Source organism: Lactuca virosa, chromosome 4, assembly GCF_052849685.1.
Source record: "Lactuca virosa cultivar CGN04683 chromosome 4, Lactuca_virosa_CGN04683_v6, whole genome shotgun sequence".
Taxonomy (NCBI): domain Eukaryota; kingdom Viridiplantae; phylum Streptophyta; class Magnoliopsida; order Asterales; family Asteraceae; genus Lactuca; species Lactuca virosa.
In genome coordinates this window covers 189045559-189071729 of record NC_136429.1, presented here as the reverse complement: position 1 = coordinate 189071729, position 26171 = coordinate 189045559, and the positions used below count along the sequence as shown (strand labels likewise).

Sequence of the window (26171 nt, the reverse complement as noted above, 5' to 3'; positions counted from 1 at the left end):
TCGTCGAGTAGGAATGGAATTTGGACGCGGGATTTAAAGTCTACTCGACGAGTTGAGAGCCTCAACTCGACGAGTAGGGTTACCAAAGTGAAACCTTATTTTTCAGGGTTAGCACCCTATTTAAACACCTTAACCTCTAAAGGCTGGCCTCATTTGCAGCCTCCATCATCCCAAACCCTAGCCACGAAACCCTAATATGTTTTTTAGAGTTTTGAGCCATTTTTTGTGCATTCTTGAGGTTTTGAAGAAGAAGAGACTTGAAGAAGGAGCAAGGAAGTGAAGGAGAAGAGTAGATCCAGAAGTTGAGCTCCATTGCTGGTTCATTGGAGGTATAAAGCTCCTATCTTGTCTATTCAATGTTTAGATCTAGTCTTAGAGTGATTTCTCCATGTCTTGGTCCAAGATTGCTCGCTTTTGAGACTTGGATGTCCCAAGTGATTACTCTTCCAGATCGGTGATCTAGAAGGACTTTCATGGCATAAAGGTGCAAACTTTATGGCCATGGAAGTCCCATGCAAGCTCTAGGATGCCATTTTGGCCTTTTAAGCTCCAAAAGGCCATGCATAGAGAGAAAGTCAGGGACTTTACATATTCATATGGTGTCTAGGGTCTAGATCTTAGTTTTTATGCTTTACTTTGAAGTATTATGGCTTTTGGATCAAGATCTAGGTCCTAAAGAATTAGGGTTTGAGCTATATATCTTAAGGAAGAATATTAACGGGTAAAGGTGGAAACTTTACCCTTAAAAGGACATTTTCACTATGTAGCGGAAGTATGGAGCTTAGATCTAGGGGATAAGAACTTAATCCCTTAAGATGGCTTAATAGACTGAAGAACTCGTCGAGTCAATAGAGGAACTCGACGAGTTGGGTCAAAGTGTCCCGATTCTGTAAAGGGAAAAACTCAACGAGTTCAAGGATGACTCGACGAGTTGACGCGAGAAGTCCCGATTCTATAAATGGAAGGCACTCGACGAGTTGTAAAAGAACTTGACGAGTTGGATCACGATTTCAGGATTATGATTCATGGAACTCTACGAGTTGATGGACCAACTCGACAACTTAAGTCAACTCAGGATGTTGACTTTGACCAGAAGGTTGACTTTGACCAGGGTGTTGACTGTGACTTTGACTTTGACCAAAGTTGACTCGTAAGGGGTTATGAGTATGAAAGGATGATTAAAGGAGATCTTTTATCTGTAGGAGTTTGATTGGAGTTTATTCCGGAGCCAAGGGCAGTTCAGCTACTTCACGACAGTTTAGGTGAGTTACCTTCCAGTAGAAGTGGGTAGAAGGTACCAAGGTTGGCCCACTAGTAGCTGATTATAGTAGAGATGATTGTCTTTGTGATAATTGTCTGGTATGCCACTATCTGTTATGCTTTATGTGCCAGTATGCTATGATATTATGTGATAGTGGTAGGAGGGGTAGGTTAGACCCCGTAGCCGGTTGAGATAAACCGGAGGGTAGGTCGGGCACCCCAGATATGCCTGACAGTATGTTATGTAATGTATTATGTGGTACTGGTAGGGGTGAAATAGTCCCCGTAGCCGGTTGAGATAAGTTGGAGGGTAGGTCGAGCACCCAGATATGCTTGACATGGGTAGGTCGGCCACCCCACATATGCCTGACAGGGTACGTCAAGCACCCAGATATGCTTGACATGGGTAGGTCGGGCACCCAAGATATGCCTGACAGGGTAGGCCAGGCACCCAAATATGCCTAACAGTATGTGTTTATGTGATATGATGGGGGAACTCACTAAGCATTGTGCTTACGGTTTTCAGTTTTGGTTTCAGGTCCTTCTTCTTCGAAGGGAAAGGAGTTGGCATGATAGCAGCGCATCATACACGATTTTTTGTACATGAGATCTATTGGAGATGTACTCTGACATTATTTTTATATAGCATGTTTTGAGATATATGATACATGGTTTTTGAGTATGATATGAGATGACATTATCGATGTTTTCAAATTACCGTTTTATAATTACTTAATTAAAAATGAAATTTTTGGTCATGAAATTTGGGATGTTACATGAAATATAGGAGAAACAGCAAGAACTGTTGTTGGTGTAATAGTTGAAGTTTGTGGTGGTGACAAAGGCGGTGGTGGTGGAATAGTTGAAGTATTCGGAGCAGATGTCGAAGTTTCCTCACCCATAGCAACATTTGATTCATTATTAAATATGTTCTCAGTGATGTTTGAAGACCTACCCTCCTCCACATTGGACTTGGAAATAGGACCTTTGGTTGGAGTGACATTAGTCCTCTCAGGAAGTGAAGTAGTGATTGGTTCACCAGAATTAATGTTTGTATCCACATTAGATGCGTTTACAATGACATCAGGATTGCTTGTTCCTCGATATTCGATTCAACAGTGGCATCCTTTATTGGTGAAACATGGAATGTCTGATCATCAGTTCTAATAATTTCATCTTCTGTCTCTTCGCTATCGTGATCTACTTCAAAAGTATTTGGTTTTGGTGAAGCTTTAGCAAAAGGCTCTTCGATTGTCTAAGCTCTTAACAACTTAAAATGATTCAACACCCCAGCAGCTTTGTGTTTCTTGGTTTGTTGTGCCTCCTCATTTGTAATTTCTTTTCTAACAACACGTGAAGACTTAGACTTCGACTTCAACTTCTTTAATTTCGTAATAACTGTCTTAGGAACCACCTTTTCTAACTCCTTCTTAGAACCATCTTCAATGTTCTTCTCATAAACATCTTTTATAGCCTTCTTAGAACCACCTTTAACAGACTTCTCAAAAACACTCTTTTCAAAAACAACTTTATCAACAACTGATGGGTTATGAGCATAGAAAACAATTCCTATGTATGCATGCAACCCTAATAAATTGGATCTATTTTTCTCTATTAGACATACAAGCATTGAACACAAAACTAGAAACCCTAGAAGGTAACTATGAATTTCAAAATTCACAAGAACTAGGGTTAGAAATCATACCTTTAAAATTGTTATTGTAAACAATCTTGAATCCTTGCTTGAAAGACCTTTGGTAGCAAGCGCCACAAGTGTCGCGCCTCTAACGGTTCGCAAACAAACCCTAGCAACCACGGAAAATTATAGAGAGAGAGGGAAGGAGCCAAAATTTCGTCCAAGGCTCTTAGAAGGAAGGCTTAGACGAAATTCAACCCTACTGAGGGTTTATATAGGTGTTAGGAAGGTATTGGATAAGGTAGGTATATCCAAGATAACACTAATCCATTAACTTCCTCCCTTAGGACACTCTAAATTTCACCCCCCCCCCCCCCTCATTAGGGAGGTTCTAGAATTTCCCAATACTCAACTATTGAGCATTGTCACCTTTAGTCCATGCACTTTTAATTAATTCCTTTAACCCCAAAATTAATTCCAAATTAATTTATGATTAAATATTAATTAAACAATATGATTTCTAATTAATATATTATTTCCATAATACATTAATAAATCATTTATTTTGATTTCTAATTAATTTATTAACCAAGTAATAAATTAATAAATCATTCTTTTCTCTCTAAAAGTTATCATATTCAATTGTCAGGTTTGAAGGCAACCCAAAAGGATCGTGCTACTATCAATTCAAGTTTATACCAATTATAGTTATTGGCTTAGATACCTAATCCAACAGTCTCCCACTTAGAAAAGTCTAATAACTATAACTACTAGTATAACTACCAATATGATCAGCAAATTGTAGCTACCAAAAGCCGTTGTCGAACTCTGACCTAGTCAGTAACGTGTCCTTAGATAAGTGATCAAATATTCCCCCGTTTTACTCATCTGATCTCTACTGATTTGGGGAGTGTTTTGATCGAAAATGAACCCTTAATAGGTTTAAACCTGTTTCCTGATCTACAAAACCGTGTTGCAGTAGTATGCATGCCGCGCCGTGGTGCTCGCGATTAGGTTGTGGTCTCCCTCTGACGGAGTTACGATGTCTTCCTCTTATAGCATTATACTTTTGCCACTACGTTGTGGTACACATACCACGTTGCGGTGCAAATTCCATTGCCCTCAACTTACGACAAAGCTTATGTTCTTTTTTCCCGTTTTAACCACCGCGTCATGGTAAGACCCTTACCACGCTGCGGTGCCTACATTATAGTGGACCCTTAGCTGATTACATTCCAGCTTTGAGGACAACTTTCTTCCAACTTCTAGTACTCATATCTTCTTCATTTCAAACCCATTTTTTATGATCATTATAACCACGCGAAGGTGGGGAGATTTCTACAACTCCATTAAGTCATTTTTTACCTAAAACGTATGGGTCTTAATCTATTAAGTCAAAAACATGGCCTAAAAAGAATAAGATTCTCATTTTACCCTTTTATGGCCATTAAGTCATTTTTTCTCTTGAACTCACTTACCTCATCTTATAAATATGACTTAGACTTATCTATACTTATTTCATGAAGTTACATTTTTAAAATTCATGAAATCGTCTAAATGACCAAATTTCCCTTTTGGTCAATTCTTCAGCAAATGTCAAATCTCTCTAAATTTTGGGTTCTTACAAGTTACCATTAGCCTTTTACTTAGCACTAAGTATGGGCATTGAGAGTTGGGTTATTTACGACATGAAAATAGGAAAGGAGGAGGCGTTTCAGATTGAGTAGGAGGGAAGATTGGAAAAGGGTAATAAGGAGGTCATGGAAAGGGATGTTCGCAAGGTCGATCTAAGCATGTTTTGGGCCTTGGAAAAAGGACCCCTAAAAGCATATAAATATTCAAACACTAATTCCACTAATTTATTTTATTTTAAGAACCAATGTAGTATTTTATAAATTGTTACGATAACATAAATAACTAGTAACAAAAAGAAACACCTTAACATTGGAAGCCTGAAATTGTCCAATAGAAAAAAGATTGATGCAAATATAAATTGTTTGGAGATAGGAGACTTGCAGTAAGTAGTAATTTTTTTTTTCTTGAGCTTATATAAGTACATGTTTAGAAAATAAATCACAAAGACATACCAAAAACCAAATACAAATACAAACCGAGATTTGAGAAATATAATCAATTATGGAATTTTAGATGTAAATGTAACCGTGTAAAACAAAAAAATCGTAAAATAATTTTCGATTTGCCTGATGGAAATTGAGAAGTTTGAACTTCGAGAGTGATGTAACCCTTCTGTAACAAAGAATTGAGACATGGGAACTTGAGCGGTGATTTAGATAACTTATAATTTAAATACATTTAAATAAATCTAGAGATAATCACGTTTTATCTGTAATACCAACTATAATATAGATTATAAATTTATTAAGTTGTGGCCTCGACATTGCACATTGAACCTCGAAGTTCTTTGTATAGTGAGATTACTAACATAACTAGTTATCTAATGTATCGAGGATTTACAAAGCCCAAATAAATTTCTACTACAGTTCGGAATTCTATTTTCGGACCGGTTAGTCAATTTGCAAAAAAACAAAAAATTGTTCAAACGATGAGGCGTTTCAACCAACTCCACCATATGGTTTTTATGTTTAAAATTGTATAAAATTTTATATAAAAAGTCCTTAAGTAGATAAGATAAGTTGGCTAAAATATGGGCCTTATTTTTCTCAGGGCATTATGAGGCCACACACCATACATTCCTTTAGTACGATGGAACAGAAAGTAATGTAATAAATTATAAATGGATCATTACCGATCCACAATAGAAGATGCAACGTACATCAAACATTATTTTTTTCATATTGGTTAATATGTGGACTCTCTATTTTATTGGAATTTAATTTTTCATTATTCAATTTTGTTTGGTACGTAGTAATAGAGGGCATAAGTGGATTGGATTTAATCATCAATGACAAAAGTACCATTACAGAATTAGAGAAACTACATATAATAAAATAATTTAAAAACTATCTAGATAAGAGTTATATTTTACATTATAATTATAAAAAAATAAAAAAAATAAAAAAAAAAAAAAAACTATTTTATAATTTGTAATTCTCACTGAATTATCATTAACATTTATATGTTTCATAATGTCTCAAAAAGTAATTAAGTAATTTCGATGCATATTTTAAAATGTGTATAACGTTCATAAATCATTTATACATGCAAACCCATATTTTTCTTCTATCAAATTCAATGATCCTCTACTTTGTAAATACAACAAAACATAAATATCCATATAAAATAAGGTTAGTATTCAAATTTGAGAAGGTTGTGTGTAAGTTATAGTTATACCTACCATATAAAATAAGGTGAGCATTCAAATTTGCGTTACTGTTCGTTCCATTCCAACTTTGTAATCAAACACGAAAATAGAATGATAACCAATCATTCCATTATAGATCACCATTCCATTAAGGTCTATTTGGTATAATGGAACGGGATAGACTAAGTAATGTAAAGAAATTGATCACCTCTCTTACGGTTGTACCAAACGTAAACTTACTTTTTCCTTTCCATTCCATTTACATGTTTAATTTTTTAAACTAAAATACCTACAAATTACCAACATAAATAAAACATGTATAATCCGTATGCAAACATTAATCTTCATGCAGATGTATTCATATAGATTAAACCTGCATGTGATCCCTGGAAAATATTTTAGTAGGAGTATGTAATTGATCAACAGTTTACATATGGAATTTCAAATTTCGGTCAAAAGGTTAACTTGTAGATTAACGTCATAATTTGTGTTAGCGGGTCCCTACCCATACTCTGCTTTTAAGATTAAATATTTCCACTTTCATTTTGTTTTCATGCTTAAAATTAGTAAAAATATCTAAACTAAGAGGTAAACGTCAAAAAATATGGGCCCATGTACGTGCCAATGTCTAAATTGGAGAAAATTTCTTGGTGGGCAAAACACTTAATTGCATCAGTCAAGTCGCCCAAATCATCGGTTATGCGGAACAAGGCCCAAACTAATAATAACAAATTAATACAAAACGAATTAATTTGATTATTTGAATTTTGAAGGCCATGGCCAGTCCCACAAATTAAGGTAATAGAAAGAAGCACTTCCAGCCGACCGTTAATAACAAGCTAAGGGACTGACGCTGGTTTATTACATGAATCAATTGAATCGGTTGTGCGGCGTAGGTAGAGAAAATATAATTATATAATGCAAAGTTAAGCGTCCGACATTGCCTCAAGGAAAGAAAGGGTGTTGAGTAGCTTTAAAAGGTAAGGCCCAAGAAAGGGAAAGGCAAACCTTTCTAGGCCTTTTGGCTAAGATCAAGTGTAGTATCTTTTCTTATCAGTTTAATATCTGATATGTGGGCCATCGGCCTACTCGATATAAATCTTATTTTTCATGGTGAAAAATACGTTACAAAAGCTTGCTATTGGGGTTCTTTGAGTGTCGCTTGGCGTTGCACTATTGCCTTGGCATGTAGCACCCCTTCAAATTTAAAGTTTAAACTTAATTTGGTTTTCCGATGCGTGTGCTTAGTTAGAAAGAAGCACTTACCATTGACTCTTGTAGTTCACCATTAAAAGGGATGGAGTTATTGTGTGTGTTTCTACATTTCAACTTGATTAATCCAGATACTAGGGTACTTTGTTTTGAATTTACTTCAAGATTTACTTGTGCAAGCCCATGTTGTTGTTCTACAAGAAAATGATTGGTGTGTTTCCAAAGTAAAACATGGTTCATACATATATGGAGAAGGGAATGGCTATGAAAAACAAGCTCCAAGATATTATATACATACTTGTTTGGCTAAGATCCAATTCTAATTCTAATATATTTGTTGGAATATCATGCCCTTAAGTTCCTTCACAAATAAAAGGTCACCATATGTTTAATAGGTGAGAAATATTTAGAGAAAGGCAGAAGTAATCGTGACTCAAAACTGTTGCATTCTATTCAGAAAACTAAAGGCTTTTATAGCCTACAAAACCTAATGGAACTAAACAAAAAATCAAGCCCACGTTTTCCTCTTTTCCAGCACCTAAACTAACGATCTAAACGCTGCCTGAAACTGCAAGATAGAGTTGGGATATCAGTGATTGCACTTGCAACAATGCATATCTTCAAATAATATTTGGGAAATTATATATACAAGTATAAATTCCCACAGGATAGGAAACGGGTCTGTCACCTTCAATGCCAAATTCTTCCATCAGGTTATCGTTTGGTATTCATTGACCACCCTTACAATATCTAAAGTTTAAACTTTGGTTGAAGTTAGAAGCACCTAAAGACCATTTACTCATGTAGTTTACCATTAAAAGGGCCTGAAATAATTTGTGTGTTTATCTACCTTCAACTTGATTAATCCAGATACAAAGGCGCTTGGATCAAACTTGTACAGAAAACTTACTGCCTCAGGACACAAAGTTCATCCCACATAGCCTGCACGAAAGAAAACTAAGAATATTTCGCTTTTAATCAAGCAACGTCGACAATTGACTCCAACCCATCGACATCAAAATCGATTCCTAACCGATGGTTGTCGACATCGAACCAAATACAGAATGACACACGACATCGATACTTAAGGCTTCGATCATTTACTCCAAATCAAAAAGTCTTATGCTAAAAGCGAAACCCGATCATCCCATTTCAACCCTTCGATCTCTTAAGCTTCGAAATTGTTAGGCGACACTTATATTTATTTATATTGTATCTGTTTGAGTGTTTGATAGGGCCCAATGTATTGCAGCCCTTGTTGGTATTCCTAGCCCATTTGTTGTACATGTATCCTTATATATTTTGTTTAATGAAATATTGGTGATTCATGGGAAAATACAGATTATAACATGGTATCAGGCTTTTTCTCTCAACCCTAGCCGATCATGCATCACAGCGTGTTTTCCTCATCATCTTCCTTGTGTTCCCTGCTTCTCATCTTCTTCTTCCTACCATGCCTCCTAAAGAAGACTCCACCTCCACCAATCTTATTCCAACAGATAAGATATATGGCATCACAAACATAAAATCGTATGTGCCTCTCATTCTTGATCTTGACAGGCTCAATTATGATTCATGGAAGGAGCTGTTTAAGACTGATTGCCTTGGTTATAATGTATTCAATCACCTTGAACCTCCTGAAGATCTTGTTAAAGACCCATCTTGGGATACGGTGGACAATGTGGTCAAACAGTGGTTGTATGCCACTCTCTCACAACCCGTGCTTCAATCCATTATCAAACCGGATTCCACTGCTGCAGACATTTGGAGTGCTCTTCGAGAATTATTTCATGGGAATAAGGAATCCCAAACCATTGAACTTGAAGATGAACTTCGAAATATGACTCTCGGTAACTCTACTATTCTCGAGTATTGTACCAAGATTAAAGCAGTTTCTGATCTCCTCTCTAATATTAGATCCCCTGTTCCTCCAAGAGCCCTAGTCTTCTATGCTCTCAATGGCTTGCCTTCTAAATATGCCCACATAATTCCTACAGTCAGGTACTCCAAACCCTTCCCTACGTTTTTGGAGATGCGTTCCATGCTTGCTCTTGAGGAACGCAACCTATTGAAAGAAGAAAAACGTGCTACTCAAGCATCTCATGGCGACACCCCCTCATCTCCTACTATCCTTGCTGTCGAGCACCAATCTCGTTCCCCCAACAACTCCAGCAACAATTCTCTTGGAAACAGTGGCTCTCGAGGTGGTGGTCGCCAAAGTTATGGGGGTGGACGCGGGAACCGCGGCGGCAGAGGTGGACGAGGTCGTTCCTTCACCTATGAAAACGGCGTTGGTAATTTTTTTGGTGGAAATCCTGTTCCTTGGACTATTTACTTCCAAGTGCAATGTGGACTTCTTCCCACTCCAAGTTCTTTGGCTTATTGGCCAACAGCCCAGCGGCCCAATTTGACCAGTCCATGTCCATCTACTCTTCAGCAATCTTGGGCTCAGCCTTTACAAGCCCAACAACAAGCTATGTTTTGCGCTAGTCAGCCTTTTCCCAGCAACTCTGCTTGGCCCAGTTACCCATATGGTTCATCGGATCAGGCCACTCTTTTACCACAAGTTTTTTCAACAATGAGTCTTCACGATCCGGGCAACGCAGATTGGTACATGGATATCGGGGCGACCGCACACCTTCATTCTGACTCAGGTATCCTCAAGTCTTTTAGTAATAATTGCAATAATTCTAATTTCTCAGTTTTAGTCGGTAATGGATCTCGCATTCCCGTTCCTCAAACCGGTCACACCACTCTTGGTTCTAATCCATTTCGAACCCTTAGTTTAAAATATGTTCCCATTACCCCTCAAATCATGAAAAACCTTATTTCTGTGAGAAATTTTACTCGTGATAATAAACTTTCTATTGAGTTTGACGAATTTGGTTTTTCTGTGAAGGACTTTTTGACCAAACAAATCCTTCTCCGCTGTGATAGCTCCGGTGACCTGTATCCGGTTACAAGTCCAACTCCTCAAGCTTATGTTAGTGTCGGGTCTTCCATATGGCATCAACGTCTCGGTCATCCAGGACAACACATTTTCAATCATTTATTATCTAAAAAATTCATTTCATGTAATAAAAAAAAGATTCCCCGTTACTTTGTCATGCTTGTCAACTTGGCAAGCATGTTTGTTTGCCCTTTGATTTGTCTAAAATTGATGCGTTATTTCCCTTTCAAGTTGTTCATTTTGATGTTTGGACTTCCCCTTTGGAAAGTCATAGTGGTATTAAATATTATGTCATTTTTCTAGATCAATTTTCTCATTTCTTGTGGGTGTATCTGTAACATCCCAATTTCCAAGCCCAATTTTTTTTTTAAAATTAAGTAGTTCTCAACATAGTTTACCAAAACATTTCCCATGCCATATCATTTGCAAACAAAACTATAACAATGTGTCTGAAATCATAATGTCAAAGTAAAATCAATCAGAGTACAATCCCAGAAAACTCCATGCGGAAATCATGTGTGTGTGTGATGCGCTGCTACACTGCCGGCTCCTTCCCCTTAGACGAAGAGGTACCTGAAACCAAAACTAAAACTGTAAGCACAAAGCTTAGTGACTTCCCCCATCATACCACATACCATACAGACATATCGCATTCATACTGCCAGGCAATTCTGGGGTGCCCGACCTACCCAGTACGGCCATTCTGGGGTGCCGACCTACCTGTGTCAAGCCATTCTGGGGTGCTGACCTACCCATGTCAAGCCATTCTGGGGTGCTGACCTACCCTTCGGTCCTATCAACCGAACCTCGGGGACTATTCCACCCCCTACTGCTACTATCACATATATCATAACGTAAACATACTGTCAGACGTTTCTGGGGTGTCCGACCTACCCTTCGGTCCTAACAACCGAACTTGGGGACTATACCCTCCCTACTACCACTATCACATATAATATCATGCCAGCATATAATCATATCATCACATACTTGTCAGACATATCCGGGGTGTCTGACCTACCCTCCGGTCCTAACAACCGGACTCTACTACTGTCACATATACATATCATGCTAGCATATAACATATCAGGTAGTAGCAAGCCTAGATGAATATCAGAAAGACAATCATCCAACATACAACTCCTACTGGTGGGCCGGCATTGTGGCCGTAGACCCACCGCTACTGAAAGGTAACTCACCTCGAACGAGTAGCTGCTGATAATCTGTGCGGGAAATATCTGTCTGCTGCTGCTCCGGAAATCCTCCGGCTATAATCCCCTCAAAACACTTAATCAAAGTCTGATATCTATTATTAGGGTAAAATAACCATTTTACCCCTGACCAAGTCCAAGTCAAAGTCAAAGTCAACTTCCAGTTGACCCGACTCGCCGAGTTGGGCCACCAACTCGTCTAGTCCCTATCTCTTCAATTGTCCTCATCCACGACTCTACTCGTCGAGTTTAGCAGCGACTCGACGAGTTCTCCTTCTAACACCACTCCGGATGAACCTTCATCCGACTCGCCGAGTTGTATGAACAACTCATCGAGTCCATCTTCATCCTATGAACACGTCCTGTCCTCGGCTTGCCGAGTTGTATGAACAACTCATCGAGTTCATCTTCAAGAGTTGGGAGATTGTCTTGGACTCGCCGAGTCGACTCATGCACTCGCCGAGTCCTATGAACTCCAGGACTAAGGCTTATCCCGATACGTTTGGGTCACTCTCCTGGACCCTCTAAAACCTTACTTTCACTCAACTGGGTCTCTTGGACCATAACAAAAAAAGGAAGTCAAGCCTCGGACTCGCCGAGTCCCAAGAATGACTCGCCGAGTCGATACAGTCCCAAGTCTATTTCTTCGATTTCTGGTGTACAACTCTTGTCCAAATGATAGATCTAGGCCCCTAAACTCGATCTAGCACGTAAATTTACGAACTTTACATGCATGCATGGGACTTTGAGCTAAAAAGGCTCTAAAAGAGGCTCTTAAGTTGCATGGGGGCTTCCATGGGTGCAAAAGCAGCCTTTTTCTGCCTTGTAACTCTTCCATGGGCCTAGATCCGAAGCCTCAACCCCCAACCATGCTTGCAATCATGGTTGGTTACCAAGAATGTCTTATAAAAGCCCTAAATCTCCCCAAAAAGGGATCAAACGAATAAGCAAGCAAGGTACAGACTTTTGATGGGTTTTGAGCATTCTAACACTTCCTAAGTGTATATGCAACCCTAATAACCTTGAATCTATGTTTTCTCTATATACATGCAAATTACTTTTCAAGGTTATTTCCTAACTAGCATGGCATGGGGATTACATAAAACATAAAACTAGTAGAAATACATACCTTGTTGTTGCTTGGATTCCTTCAAGACTTTGTGAGCCTAGCATCCCAAATGTTGTGCCTCAAATGCTTCACACAACACCACAAGACTTGGAATAACTTGAGAGAATACTTCTAGCACTCAAAATTGGTTATGCCCTCTCTAGTAACACTATGTCCACTAGGTCCACTTTTTGCTAGCTATAGGGTTCCTTTTATAGTGTTGTCACAATTAGGGTTTACACATGAATGCCCTTAATTGTCATGACTCTTTATTTCCCATGACCCATGGATTTGTAACTCCCATGGACCATCCATGGAGCTCCATTTGGTTACATCCATAACCCATAAACTATGGATCATTAATCCACCATAAAAGAATTGATGATTGTCATAATCAACCCTATATATTTAATTAGTCTCACTTTGATCACCAAATTAATCCTAGATTAATACTTGATCAATACTAATTAAATAATACTATTATTAATATATTAGAACTTATAATATATTAATAATCATAAGTGCCTTATTCTCTCATTTAGTCTATCCAAGTATTGCAATGCCATGCAACCCAAATGGACCATGCCGGGTCGGGTCAAGTACATACCAAATAAAGTTATGGACTTAGACACTATATCCAACAGTCTCCCACTTGGATAAGTCTAATAACTATATTTGCGAATATGACTTCAAAATCCGACTAGCAATCGTAGCTCTTTCAAAGTCTCTCAGAACTGAGATGATGATGATACGCCATTTAAGATAAGTGATCATATAATCCTCTGTTCTCATGATATCAGCCGGACAAACACATGGAACATGGTCTTACTTATTGTCCAGCATTTGTTTCTCGATCTCTGATTTGTTTCGACATAGAACTAAATTGAACACATCAATTAGGTTCTGACCGGGCCCGGTACATAGGTCAAAACCAAATCATCGAGGGGCCCAGATATCGCTTCTATTTCTAGAAGGAACAGATAAACTTCGACTGATATGCTTGTACTAACTACTTGTTGAATTACTCACAAAGGCACGTTTTATGACATCGAGTTACCAATGCGTTTTCGTGCAATCAATGAATAACCAACTCATAGTCAACAACTCATATCTCTAGGTTTGAAGATTTATATGATATTACCGTCTCACGATCACTCGAGATAAATTCCATGAAGTGATGCAAGTGAGCGTGGGTTGGATCCAATACTCAGCCCTTATGAGTACTCATGAATGTTGTAGCAACCATTGCATTGTCCAAAGCACTTTTAGACAAATCATACAAGCCAAATTCATGACAGTCTTAAATCAATACATACTTCCAAAGTTTGACTGACTGTGGATGGTTTGAATAATAACATAATTATTCTGGAAGTAAAAACATGCAAAATTGAAACATAGTAAACAATCAACATAAGATAGTAACACCTTACTCATAAATAAATAACAACTTTTATTTATCAACAAATGTCAATTACATTTTACAAGTTTCAGGAATCTAATTATTGAAACTAATATCATCCTTCAGCCCAATGCGCCTCGCATGCTGTAAATGCTTAACCCTGCTCAGTCCCTTCGTGAGGGGATCTGCCGGGTTCTCATCTGATGATACCCTCTTAGCCACGAGGAGTCCTTCTTCTATTCGATGTCTTATGAAATGGTATTTTCTGTCAATGTGCCTAGATCTCCCGTGATCTCTTGGTTCCTTAGCCAAAGCAACCGCACTTTCGCTGTCACAGAAAATTTCCATTGGCTCTTTTATAGCTGGTACAACTCCAAGGTCTCCGATGAAGTTCTTTAGCCATATCGCCTCCTTAGCTGCTTCACTTGCTGCTATGTACTCTGATTCACAAGTAGAATCAGCTACTGTCTCCTGCTTGGAACTTTTCCAAGTAATTGCCCCTCCATTTAGGATAAAGACCCAGCCTGACTGAGAGCGGAAATTATCCCTATCAGTCTGAAAGCTAGCATCGCTATATCCTTCCACTCTCAAGTCATCACTGCCCCCGAGGGTAAGGACCCAATCCTTAGTCCTCCGTAGATATTTGAGAATGTTCTTTACCGCTGTCCAGTGTGCCTTGCCAGGGTTCCCTTGATATCTACTGACCATGCTCAAAGCAAAGGCCACATCAGGGCGAGTACAAGTCATAGCATACATGATCGAGCCCACAGCGGAAGCATATGGTATATGACTCATTTCAGCTATCTCAGCCTCTGTACTCGGACTCTGAGTTTTACTCAGCTTGGCATTACTCTGGATTGGTAATTCTCCTTTCTTGGAATCTTGCATACTGAACCTCTTCAGCACCTTATCTAAGTAAGTACTTTGACTAAGTCCAATTAGTCTCTTACTCCTATCTCTCAATATCCTTATCCCTAGGATATAGGCAGCTTCCCCAAGGTCCTTCATAGCGAAACACTTCCCAAGCCAGGACTTAACCTCCTGCAAGGTTGGGACGTCATTTCCTATGAGAAGTATGTCATCCACATACAACACCAAGAAGCTAACTATGCTCCCACTATCCCTGACATACACACAAGACTCATCCTCACTCCTAGAAAAGCCAAACTCTTTGACTTTCTCATCAAAGCAAAGATTCCATCTGCGAGATGCTTGTTTCAATCCATAAATGGATTTATCAAGCTTACACACTCTATTAGGGTATCTTGTATCGACAAAACCCTCTGGTTGAGCCATGTAAACATCCTCAGCCAACTTTCCATTAAGGAAAGCGGTTTTGACATCCATTTGCCATATTTCATAATCATGAAATGCAGCTATGGATAACAATACTCTAATAGACTTAATCTTAGCTACTGGTGAGAAGGTCTCATCATAGTCAACTCCCGGAGTTTGAGTAAAGCCCTTCGCAACCAGTCGTGCTTTATAAGTGTGTACCTTCCCATCCATGTCGGTCTTCTTCTTGAAGATCCATTTGCACCCAACTGTCTTACGACCTGGTACATTGTCAACCAAGTTCCAAACTTGATTGTCATACATGGACTGAATCTCGCTGTCCATAGCCTCCTTCCATTTAGCAGACTCAGGGCCTGCCATGGCTTCCCTGTAATTATTAGGTTCATCCAAATCTATTAGTGTACTGTCACTAATAAATGTATCACCTTCAGTGGTGATGTGATAACCATAATAAAAATCAGGTGTGTTCCTCACCCTAGTGGAACGTCTTGGAGGTACAGACTCATCTATCGGAACTCAATGCTAAGATACTCTCCTCCTCGATCGGATCAGAGCATCTTGATGTTCCTGCCCAATTGATTCTCCACTTCCTGCTTAAACTCTTTGAACTTTTCAAAGGTTTCTGACTTATGCTTGATTAAGTAAATATATCCATATCTACTGTAATCATCAGTAAAAGTCACATAATATCGATTAGCATCCCTTGTAGCAACTCTGAAGGGCCCACACACATCCGTGTGTACAAGGTCCAACAAACCTTCACCCCTATCACAAGTACCTGTGAAGGGTGACTTTGTCATTTTTCCAAGTAAACAAGACTCGCAACTATCATCTGACTTAAGGTCAAATGATTCCAAGACTCCAGCCTTTTGGAGTTGGCCTATGCGCTTCTTGTTAACATGTCCAAGACGACAATGCCACAAGGATGCTTTATCCAAGCTATCTGAAGAATCAATATACAACACATTATTTCCTAGATTGTCTACAACATTCATGGCTTCATATACACCATCACAAGGTAATGCTTTAAAGTAAAATACATCATTGTAATAAACATTAATAGCACCATTTTTATTATCAAATGAAAATGTAAAACCTTGTTTGTACAAGCCATGAAAGGAAATAATATTTCTCGCCATTTCGGGCGAGTAACAACACTTATTCAAATCTAACATTAACCCATTATTAAGCAATAAAGAATAAACTCCTATCTTGGTAACAGGTGATGCTTTCCTGTTGCCCATGACTAAGTTTATCTTCCCGTGCTCCACTTGCTCACTTCTTCTTAGTGCCTGCAAATCAGTGCAAATGTGAATACCACACCCTGTATCAAGCACCCAAGAATTAGCATTAGATGAGTTGTTAGACAATATTGTGTAAATACCTGCATGGGTGGGTTTAACCTTCCCATCCTTTAGATCTTGCAGATGTTTGGGGCAGCTTCGCTTGAAGTGTCCCTTATCCTGGCAATAGAAGCACTGTGCTTCCTTTGGGTTTGAAGAAGGAGTAATGGGACCTTTCTTTGTCCCACTTGAAGAGGAACCATCAAGAGTCTTACCCTTGGTACCCTTCGAAGGGTTTTTCCTCTTCTTACCCTTTCCCTGCCCAATAGCCAGAACAGGGGCTGTTGAAGGAGTAGAAGTAGCAACCGCTTTACCCTTAAGGACATTTTCAGTTGTCCTTAAGAATCCTTGAAGTTTGCTAAGTGTGACTTCCTCCTTGTTCATATGATAAGTCATACGAAACTGATCATAACTTGGAGGTAAGGAATGGAGAATGATGTCAATCGCCATTTCCTCAGGAAAGTCAACATTTAGCTTCAGCAACCGGTCAACGAACCTTTGCATCTTCTGCAAGTGACCGGTGATGGGTTCACCATCCTTCATCCTTGCGGTTATCATGGAGGAGATGATTTCATACCTCTCCTGACGCGCGCTCTGATGGTACCTTTCCATCAGATCCAGGTGCATCTCATAGGGGTAGAAATCTTCATAGGATTTTTGAAGTTCAGGAGTCATGGTGGCCATCATGATGCATGCTACTTTAGTAGCATCCTTTTCATGTGCAACAAACTCCGCAAACTCTTCAGGAGTAGCAGTGGCTTCATTCACAACCTTAAGCTCCCTATCGAGGACATATTCTTTGTCCTCGTAGCGGGTAATCATTCTGATGTTTCTGATCCACTCATTGAAATTGGATCCATCAAAGATGACCTTACCACACAAGTTCATAAGGGAAAAGGAGCCTGTTGGGTTTGAGCCAGAAGCATTGTTGGAAGACATCTGAAAGGAAAGAAAGACAAGTTTCATTAGATTAGGAATCCTTAATAATTCACCCAAATGAAATATTAAGGCTAGGATCCAACAAACTATTTATAGTTGGAAGAGGGATGCCGTAATCCATACTATAAAATATTTGAAGGTAGGTAAATGACGATTTACCAATTTCCACCATAAGAACGAAATATTTTATTATTAGGTTTTATTGGTTTTGAAACTCCTAGATCTTTTGAGATACATTGAACTTTTCAATGGCATATTTGAATCTCGATTGTGCCCTCTCAAGTTTGTGACTGGGATGCCGAGGATCACAAACAAGGTGTGAATAACCATACAAATTGACTTGGTACCCTCAACAATATTACCTAATCGATGTGCCGGTTAACCACACACGCTCCACCGATCTATAATAAAGTCAAGTTACCCTTTGCCACTCTTACTAGTCCATGTTAGTGTGCCGGTTAACCACACACGCTCCACTAACGACTTGGTAAGGTACAAAGTGTAATTTTATGGGCTAGCACCAATTTCACATTTTCCTAAAGTAACTAAGATTGGGAATTTATAATGTATAGTTACTTTATAATTCATTATACTTTTAACAAGTATTTAAAGTCGTATCCTACCCGTTCGGCTAACGACCCTCCACCGATCAAGGAAGCGGTGGGTGAGAGTGGACACCCATTAAGTCACCATTTTATAGGCAACAACCTTATACCCCCCTTATAGACCGGCTTCGTGAATGAGGCCTACTAACGGTAAGAATGACATATTCTTATACATATCTATATAATAAAATTATAATAATAGTATAAGTGTTGATTTTTAAACCTTTTTAAAAATCTAAGGTTTAATTTGGAATTAAAGTATTAAAGTATAAGATTTTTCAAATTCCAAAACTTGAGGGCAAGATTTGAAACTATTCCAAGTCTCTTCAATTTGTAACTTATGAGTTTTAATGGTTCATAAAAATGAAGACTCTTCATTTTATGAAACCTCTTTAGTTCTTTAATCATAATTAAAAGAAGTGACTTTTGGTTATCCATAACTTGAGGACAAGTTATGGACACCATCATAGCCATTAAGATCATGAATTAAACACACATGGTGGTTACACATAATTCCTATGATCTTCTAAAAACTCATAAGAACACAAATTCATATTAAGCAATTTCAAGAAATCATATAACTATATACAATACTTGAAAATTGATAAAAGCCATGTAAAATGGGTTAACATAATCATTATCATTTTGAAAAACAGATTTTACAAGTCCAAAACAGATTGGGATAATGATCTTAATCCATTTCCAGCAACAAAACTCGAAAAAACTGCCCAACACGCTCCTACTCGCCGAGTGCATTATTCTACTCGCCGAGTAGGATGAATTTGTTCATGGACTCGGCGAGTCCTCCCCATGGACTCGGCGAGTCTAGTCGTCAGAATGCAGAATTTTCGATTTTTAAGCAGTTTTGCACCAAGTATACAGAAAACAGTCCTAGGCTCTGATACCACTGATGGGTTTTGAGCATTCTAACACTTCCTAAGTGTATATGCAACCCTAATAACCTTGAATCTATGTTTTCTCTATATACATGCAAATTACTTTTCAAGGTTATTTCCTAACTAGCATGGCATGGGGATTACATAAAACATAAAACTAGTAGAAATACATACCTTGTTGTTGCTTGGATTCCTTCAAGACTTTGTGAGCCTAGCATCCCAAATGTTGTGCCTCAAATGCTTCACACAACACCACAAGACTTGGAATAACTTGAGAGAATACTTCTAGCACTCAAAATTGGTTATGCCCTCTCTAGTAACACTATGTCCACTAGGTCCACTTTTTGCTAGCTATAGGGTTCCTTTTATAGTGTTGTCACAATTAGGGTTTACACATGAATGCCCTTAATTGTCATGACTCTTTATTTCCCATGACCCATGGATTTGTAACTCCCATGGACCATCCATGGAGCTCCATTTGGTTACATCCATAACCCATAAACTATGGATCATTAATCCACCATAAAAGAATTGATGATTGTCATAATCAACCCTATATATTTAATTAGTCTCACTTTGATCACCAAATTAATCCTAGATTAATACTTGATCAATACTAATTAAATAATACTATTATTAATATATTAGAACTTATAATATATTAATAATCATAAGTGCCTTATTCTCTCATTTAGTCTATCCAAGTATTGCAATGCCATGCAACCCAAATGGACCATGCCGGGTCGGGTCAAGTACATACCAAATAAAGTTATGGACTTAGACACTATATCCAACAACTTTATACCTTTCAAACACTGCAAATGATGCACCAAACTCGAATCCTTCAGTCTCCTCTTGATCCTTCTATGCTCTTCCTTCTTCCTTGTGATCAAAACCCACAAAATCACTCAAAAGCCTTAGATCTTGCACCAAAACACATAGGGTTTGCTATGGAGGGTTTCTGGGAGCATAAAGGGGTGATGGAGGCTGTATAAGGTTGTTTAAATAGGGTGCAAACCCTCAGATTAGGGTTTTGTCCAGACAGAGCCTACTCGTCGAGTCCAGGACCCGACTCGACGAGTCCCATACTTAAATCTCGCGTCTCATCCCGCTTCTACTCGGCGAATTGGGCCTTCAACTCGCCGAGTCCCAGGCCAAAAATGCAAAATTACTTAAATGAAATACATACCAGGAACCAGGTGCTACAGTATCCTTTACGTAACAAATCTGAAGTGTTTTCCAAGTTTGTCATATTTCGTACTTATATTAAAAATCAATTTCATACCGACATACAAACGTTTCAATGTGACAATGGGAAAGAATTTGACAACTCTCACTTCCATTCCATTTGCGCCACTCATGGCATACACATGCGGTTTTCATGCCCTTACACCTCCCAACAAAACGGAAAATCTGAATGCATGCTCCGCACCATTAATAACATTATTCATACTCTTCTTTTCCAAGCTCACCTACCTCCTACATATTGCGTTGAAGCTCTTCATATGGCCACTCACTTTCTTAATATCCTTCCCTCCACCACACTTCAAAACGACTCCCCATATCACAAACTATTCCACAAATTTCCCAAATATAACCATCTTCGTGTGTTCGGGTGTCTTTGTTTCCCGCACACCAACAATACCAACAAACTCCAACCTCGCTCAGTTTCGTGCATCTTTCTAGGATACCCCACCAATCACAAAGGCTATCGTTGCCTCAACCTTCAAACAAATCAAATCATCATTTCCCGTCATGTTACTTTTGATGAATCCATTTTTCCTTTCGCTTCCATGACACCAACTCGGTCTCCAAATTATGACTTTCTTCATATTAACGAATCTCGTAATATGTTTAATCACACTTCTCATCGAGCCCAACCTCTCAACTCTCAACCAACCACCGAACCATCTATTCTCAGAACACAAACGGCCGTCCAACAGTCCACACCCTTATCTGCTGCTTCATACGACCCTTCTTCCCCACCTTTTGGACAAGACCCAACATCCTCTTCTGTTGATGTCTCTAGTACAGCTCGAATCTCTCCCTCTCAGTCTCGAGCTCCGGTCAATCCTGCTCCTACAAGCACCCATCCTATGACCACTCGTAGATGTCACGGTATTGTTAAACCCATTAATAAACTCAATCTTCATGTTGACTCCTCTTCCTCGCCTATTCCGCATAGTTATTCTGATGCCTTTCGTGATCCTAATTGGTTAGATGCTATAAAACATGAATTTAATGCTCTTATTTCTTACAAGACTTGGGTACTTGTGCCCAAGCCCCTTAATGCTAATGTGATTAATTGTATTTGGTTGTTTAAGCAAAAGCATAATGCAGATGGCTCTTTAGCTCAATACAAGGCACGTCTTGTGGCGAATGGTCGTAGTCAATGGCCTGGTATTGACTGTGATGAGACTTTTAGACCGGTTGTTAAACCAGCCACCATACGCACTGTTCTTAGCTTGGCCATCTCTCATCATTGCCCAATCCATCAGTTGGATGTCAAGAATACCTTTCTTCATGGGCACCTGCATGGGATCGTCTACATGCATCAGCCCCCAGGATTTCGTGATCCGTCCGCTCCTAATCATGTCTGTTTATTGAAGAAGTCTTTATATGGTCTCAAACAGGCACCCCGAGCATGGTACCACCGCTTTTCCCAGTTCATCACCAGTCGCGGTTTTACTAATAGTAAATCTGATACTTCTCTCTTCATTTACAGACAGGGTGATCAGATTGCGTACTTACTTCTATATGTGGATGATATTGTCTTAACTGCCTCCTCCACTGGTCTTCTTCACCAACTTATTGCTTCTCTCCGTTCCGAGTTTTCCATGACTGACTTAGGCGCTCTGAACTATTTTCTTGGTATTGCTGTCTGTAACGCCCGTAGATCCGGGCTAGTCAATTTAGAGACGATAAGCATCAAAAATGACTTTTTGATGGAAGATTATTTAGAAGGATTAATCTTAACCAAGTTTTAGTATATGTCTCAACGTTTCTGGATATATAAAGAATGTCGAAATCCGAGTTATAACGAAGAAGTTATGACCTGTCGAAGTTTCGCGACAAAACCGGCACGGTGCCGAATGCCGTAAAAAGTGAGTTTTTGATAAACTACTTTTTAGCCTTGGTGATCTAAATGAAATTCGTAGTACTTGTTAAACCGAGAAGTTCGATAAAAAGAACGCCCAAATCTGACTTCGTATGAGGAAGTTATGATTTTTTGAAGTTTCAGCTTAGCAGTAGACAGCTAAAAACTCGAATTTTAGATCGAGTGATTTTTAGCCGACAGAACCTAAACGATAATCGAATGTCTCGTAAATAGTAGCACAACGGTAAAAAGTCTGACAAAAACGGACGTCGGATGAAGACGTTATGAATTTTTAACGGATTTCCTGTCCCAGTCTGTTAAAAATAATAATATAAAAATTAAAGTCAAAATTAGCCGACGAAATCTAAACGAAAGTTGTAAAGCATAATTTTACCTACGCGTGCATATAAAGAACGTCAAAAACGGAGCTCTTATGCGAAAGTTATGGATTTTAGAAGTTTTGGCGCGAAAAACGAGAAAAATCCCCAAAACCGGGAAATTTCGCTGAGTCACCTCGGACATGTCATCCCTCGCATGCGAGGCCTCCACGTGGCACCTCCTGATAGGACCGAGCTTCGCGTGTCGTCTTCTGATTGGACCAAGTTCGCGGTCCACTCGCATTCGGACAGTCTCGCATGAGACACCCCGCGGATGCTCCTCGGACACCCCTTCGCATACGTGTAGCCTCCTGATTGGACCGAGGCTGCTGACCAATCCGAAGCTCGCAGCTGACCAATCCGAGCCTCGCCCTGCTGCCACCTGGTCCGAGCCTCGCAGACGCGTGCCTTTCCTTCCTCGGTTCGGATCCAAGCCTCGCTACTATATATAGTAGTGGCTGCGAGACTTCCCGGGTAGAATCCGAAATTTGCCACTTTTCACCCATTTTTCATCCTTTGTATCATTTTGACTTCCCCCGAAGCCCCGGTATCATTTCTAAAGCCCGAAATACGTTCCGAAGTGCCCGAAGACACGGAAAATTTATCTTTTCGGTTTCGAAGCCCGACCTTCGCAGAGCCCGGTTTCTCAATAAAACTCTCGGTTTTATTAGAAACGATCGTTTTAGGAAACGAATTGCTGCCCGATTTTCATTAAATCAGGTGAGTGTGTAGTCACTTTCATCTTACACATAAATATGAAGTATTTTATATAAAATACGTGATATATGTATATATGTTGTTTGTTTATTTGAGATGGATGTTGAATGAATGTTTGATACATGTTTAAAATGATTTAAAATGTATATATATTTTATCTTCAAATATGTTGGGTAAAACATGGGTAGATAAAGTATGAGGGATAAAAGTACAATATAGATGTACGTTGGTAGCTATGAATTTAGTACAGTATAGATGTACGTTGGTAGCTACGGATTTAGTATGTTGGCAGCTATGAGACATAGTGCCTATTAGATAAACCCTGGTGACGATGTGACTTCGTGCCTATTAGATAAACCCTGGCGACTATGAGACGTAGTGCCTATTAGATAAACCCTAGCGACTATGAGACATAGTGCCTATTAGATAAACCCTGGCGACTATGAGACGTAGTGCCTATTAGATAAACCCTGGCGACTATGAGACGTAGTGCCTATTAGATAAACCTTGGCGACTATGAGACGTAGTGCCTTAGATAAACCCTGGCGACTATGAGACGTAGTGCCTATTAGATAAACCCTGGCGACTATGAGACGTAGTGCCTGTTGTATAAACCTTGGCGACGATGTGACTTCGTGCCTATTTGACATAAATTGTTGAGGGAAAGCAATGTTGTCGCCCCGATGTTTGTTTTATTTGACATAAATTGCTGAAGGAAAGCAATGTTGTCACCCCGGTGTTTGTTTTATTTGACATAAATTGTTGAGGGAAAGCAAGGTTGTCACCCAGGTGTTTGTTTTATTTGACATAAATTGCTGAAGGAAAGCAATGTTGTGACCCTGATGTTTGTTTTATTTGACATAAATTGCTGAGGGAAAGCAATGTTGTCACCCTGATGTTTGTCTTATTTGACATAAATTGCTGAAGAAAGCAATGTTGTCACCCTATTGGTTGTCTTATTTGACATAAATTGCTGAGGAAAGCAATGTTGTCACCTTATTGGTTGTTTTATGTTAGGATGTCTTGTTTGACATAAATTGCTGAGGAAAGCAATGCTGTCACCCCTAATGAAAATCCTTAGGCTAGGTCCCTTATAATAGTTGTTTTAGGGATGTAAGGTGAGGATAACGGGAATGGGTAATTAGGGTTGTTTTTGGTTGATGAAATTAATAAATTATTTGTTGATTGATAAACTTAAAGAGTTTATTATTTATTGTGGGTTGAAAGCCCTATATGCTCACCAGGCTTCCAAGCCTGACCCACTCAGCTTTTTATATTACAGGTAGTGGACCCCGAGCATAGTCGGATGATGACAATGAGTGATTTTTGGATTATAGGCCAGTAGTTGTAAATAACTGTGTAAGGCTTATAATGTCTTGTTTATGCTTTTGATCTGTATTGGAACATGACATCCCGAGGTTTTGTTATGAAATAAAAATATATATTTCTTAAAGAAAGGTTTTGATAAACTTTTATCATGTTTTGTTTTGGGGACCAATTCCGCAACATCTTTTAAAAAGATTTCTCTGATTTTATTTTAAAAAGCATAAACGAAATCGGTCTTTTCTGGCCGTGAAATTGGGGATGTCACACTGTCACTCGTGACAGCCATGGCATGTTTTTATCTAAGCAGAAGTATGCCACAAAGATTCTTGACCGTGCTGGCATGCTGAATTGCAAACCAGCTCGGACCCCGATGGACATTTCCGCCAAATTTGATGGTACCGGGCCCCCTGTTTCCGATCCAACTTTATATCGCAGTTTGGCTGGTGCGCTTCAGTATTTGACTTTTACTAGACCAGATATTACATATGGTGTTCAGCAAGTTTGTCTTTATATGCATGATCCTCGGGAGCCCCATTTCACGGCTCTCAAGCGTATTTTACGTTATCTTCACGGCACACTGAATCATGCGCTTCAATTATACGTTTCTCCTTCTCGGGGTCTTATTTCCTACTCTGATGCAGACTGGGCTGGCTGTCCCTCTACTAGACGTTCCACTTCTGGATATTGTGTGTTTCTTGGTCAGAATCTTCTCTTTTGGTCGTCTAAACGATAGGGTACGATTTCTCGCTCTAGTGTTGAGACAGAGTATCGGGGTGTTGCGAATGTCGTTGCTGAGACAAGTTGGCTTCGCAACCTACTATGTGAGCTTCTTTATCCACCTTTCACTGCTACTTTGGTTTACTGTGATAATGTTAGTGCGGTTTATTTGTCTACGAACCCGGTTTAGCACCACCGTACTAAACATATTGAGATCGACATTCATTTTGTGCGTGATCAGGTTGCTATGGGTCAGATACGTGTCCTTCATGTCCCAACATCTTCCCAGTATGCTGACATATTTACCAAAGGATTACCTTCCGCATTGTTCCTTGACTTCAGATCTAGTCTAAACATTCGGTCCCGGACTCCCGTTCAGACTACGGGGGGATGTTATACGACACTTATATTTAGTTATATTGTATCTGTTTGAGTGTTTGATAGGGCCCAATGTATTGCAGCCCTTGTTTGTATTCCTAGCCCATTTTTTGTACATGTATCCTTATATATTTTGTTTAATGAAATATTGGTGATTCATGGGAAAATACAGATTATAACAAAAATCAAAATCAAAACCGATTCTCATATAACCCAAAATCAGTCCTTCGAAATCAAACTGCGTATGGACCCTCGATTCTCGATGCTCGATACCCACTTAATCACGTCAATATACGTCGACATACCAAGTCTAGACTCCTATTTCGAAAAAGCAAAATCAACCCTTCGTTTTACAAATCGATCTCGATGCCATGGAAAGAGCATCTACCACAACAACATCGACATCAGCCCTTCGAAATCA

The 26171-nt window shown here is 39.2% G+C and overlaps 1 protein-coding gene and 1 non-coding gene across 2 annotated transcripts; both read left to right on the top strand.

The window, feature by feature from the left end:
• Positions 1-7184: 7184 nt before the first annotated feature.
• Positions 7185-7379, top strand: LOC145110031 (U2 spliceosomal RNA). The gene has a single exon (XR_013709426.1). It is a non-coding gene; the product is annotated as a U2 spliceosomal RNA (small nuclear RNA).
• Positions 7380-8844: 1465 nt separating this feature from the next.
• Positions 8845-25388, top strand: LOC145105446 (uncharacterized). The gene is made up of 3 exons (XM_079042547.1): positions 8845-10374; positions 21463-22017; positions 24963-25388. The coding sequence occupies exons 1-3, from the start codon at positions 8845-8847 to the stop codon at positions 25386-25388; spliced, it is 2511 nt and encodes an 836-aa protein (XP_078898673.1).
• Positions 25389-26171: the final 783 nt, after the last annotated feature.

Excerpts from the sequence above, each read along its gene's own strand:
- LOC145105446 (XM_079042547.1), top strand. The coding sequence starts at position 8,845 with ATGCCTCCTAAAGAAGACTCCACCTCCACCAATCTTATTCCAACAGAT. Across the intron at positions 10,375-21,462 it reads GTCCAACTCCTCAAGCTTAT|CAAAAGCATAATGCAGATGG; the intron begins GTTAGTGTCGGG and ends TGGTTGTTTAAG. Across the intron at positions 22,018-24,962 it reads ACTATTTTCTTGGTATTGCT|AAGTATGCCACAAAGATTCT; the intron begins GTCTGTAACGCC and ends TTATCTAAGCAG.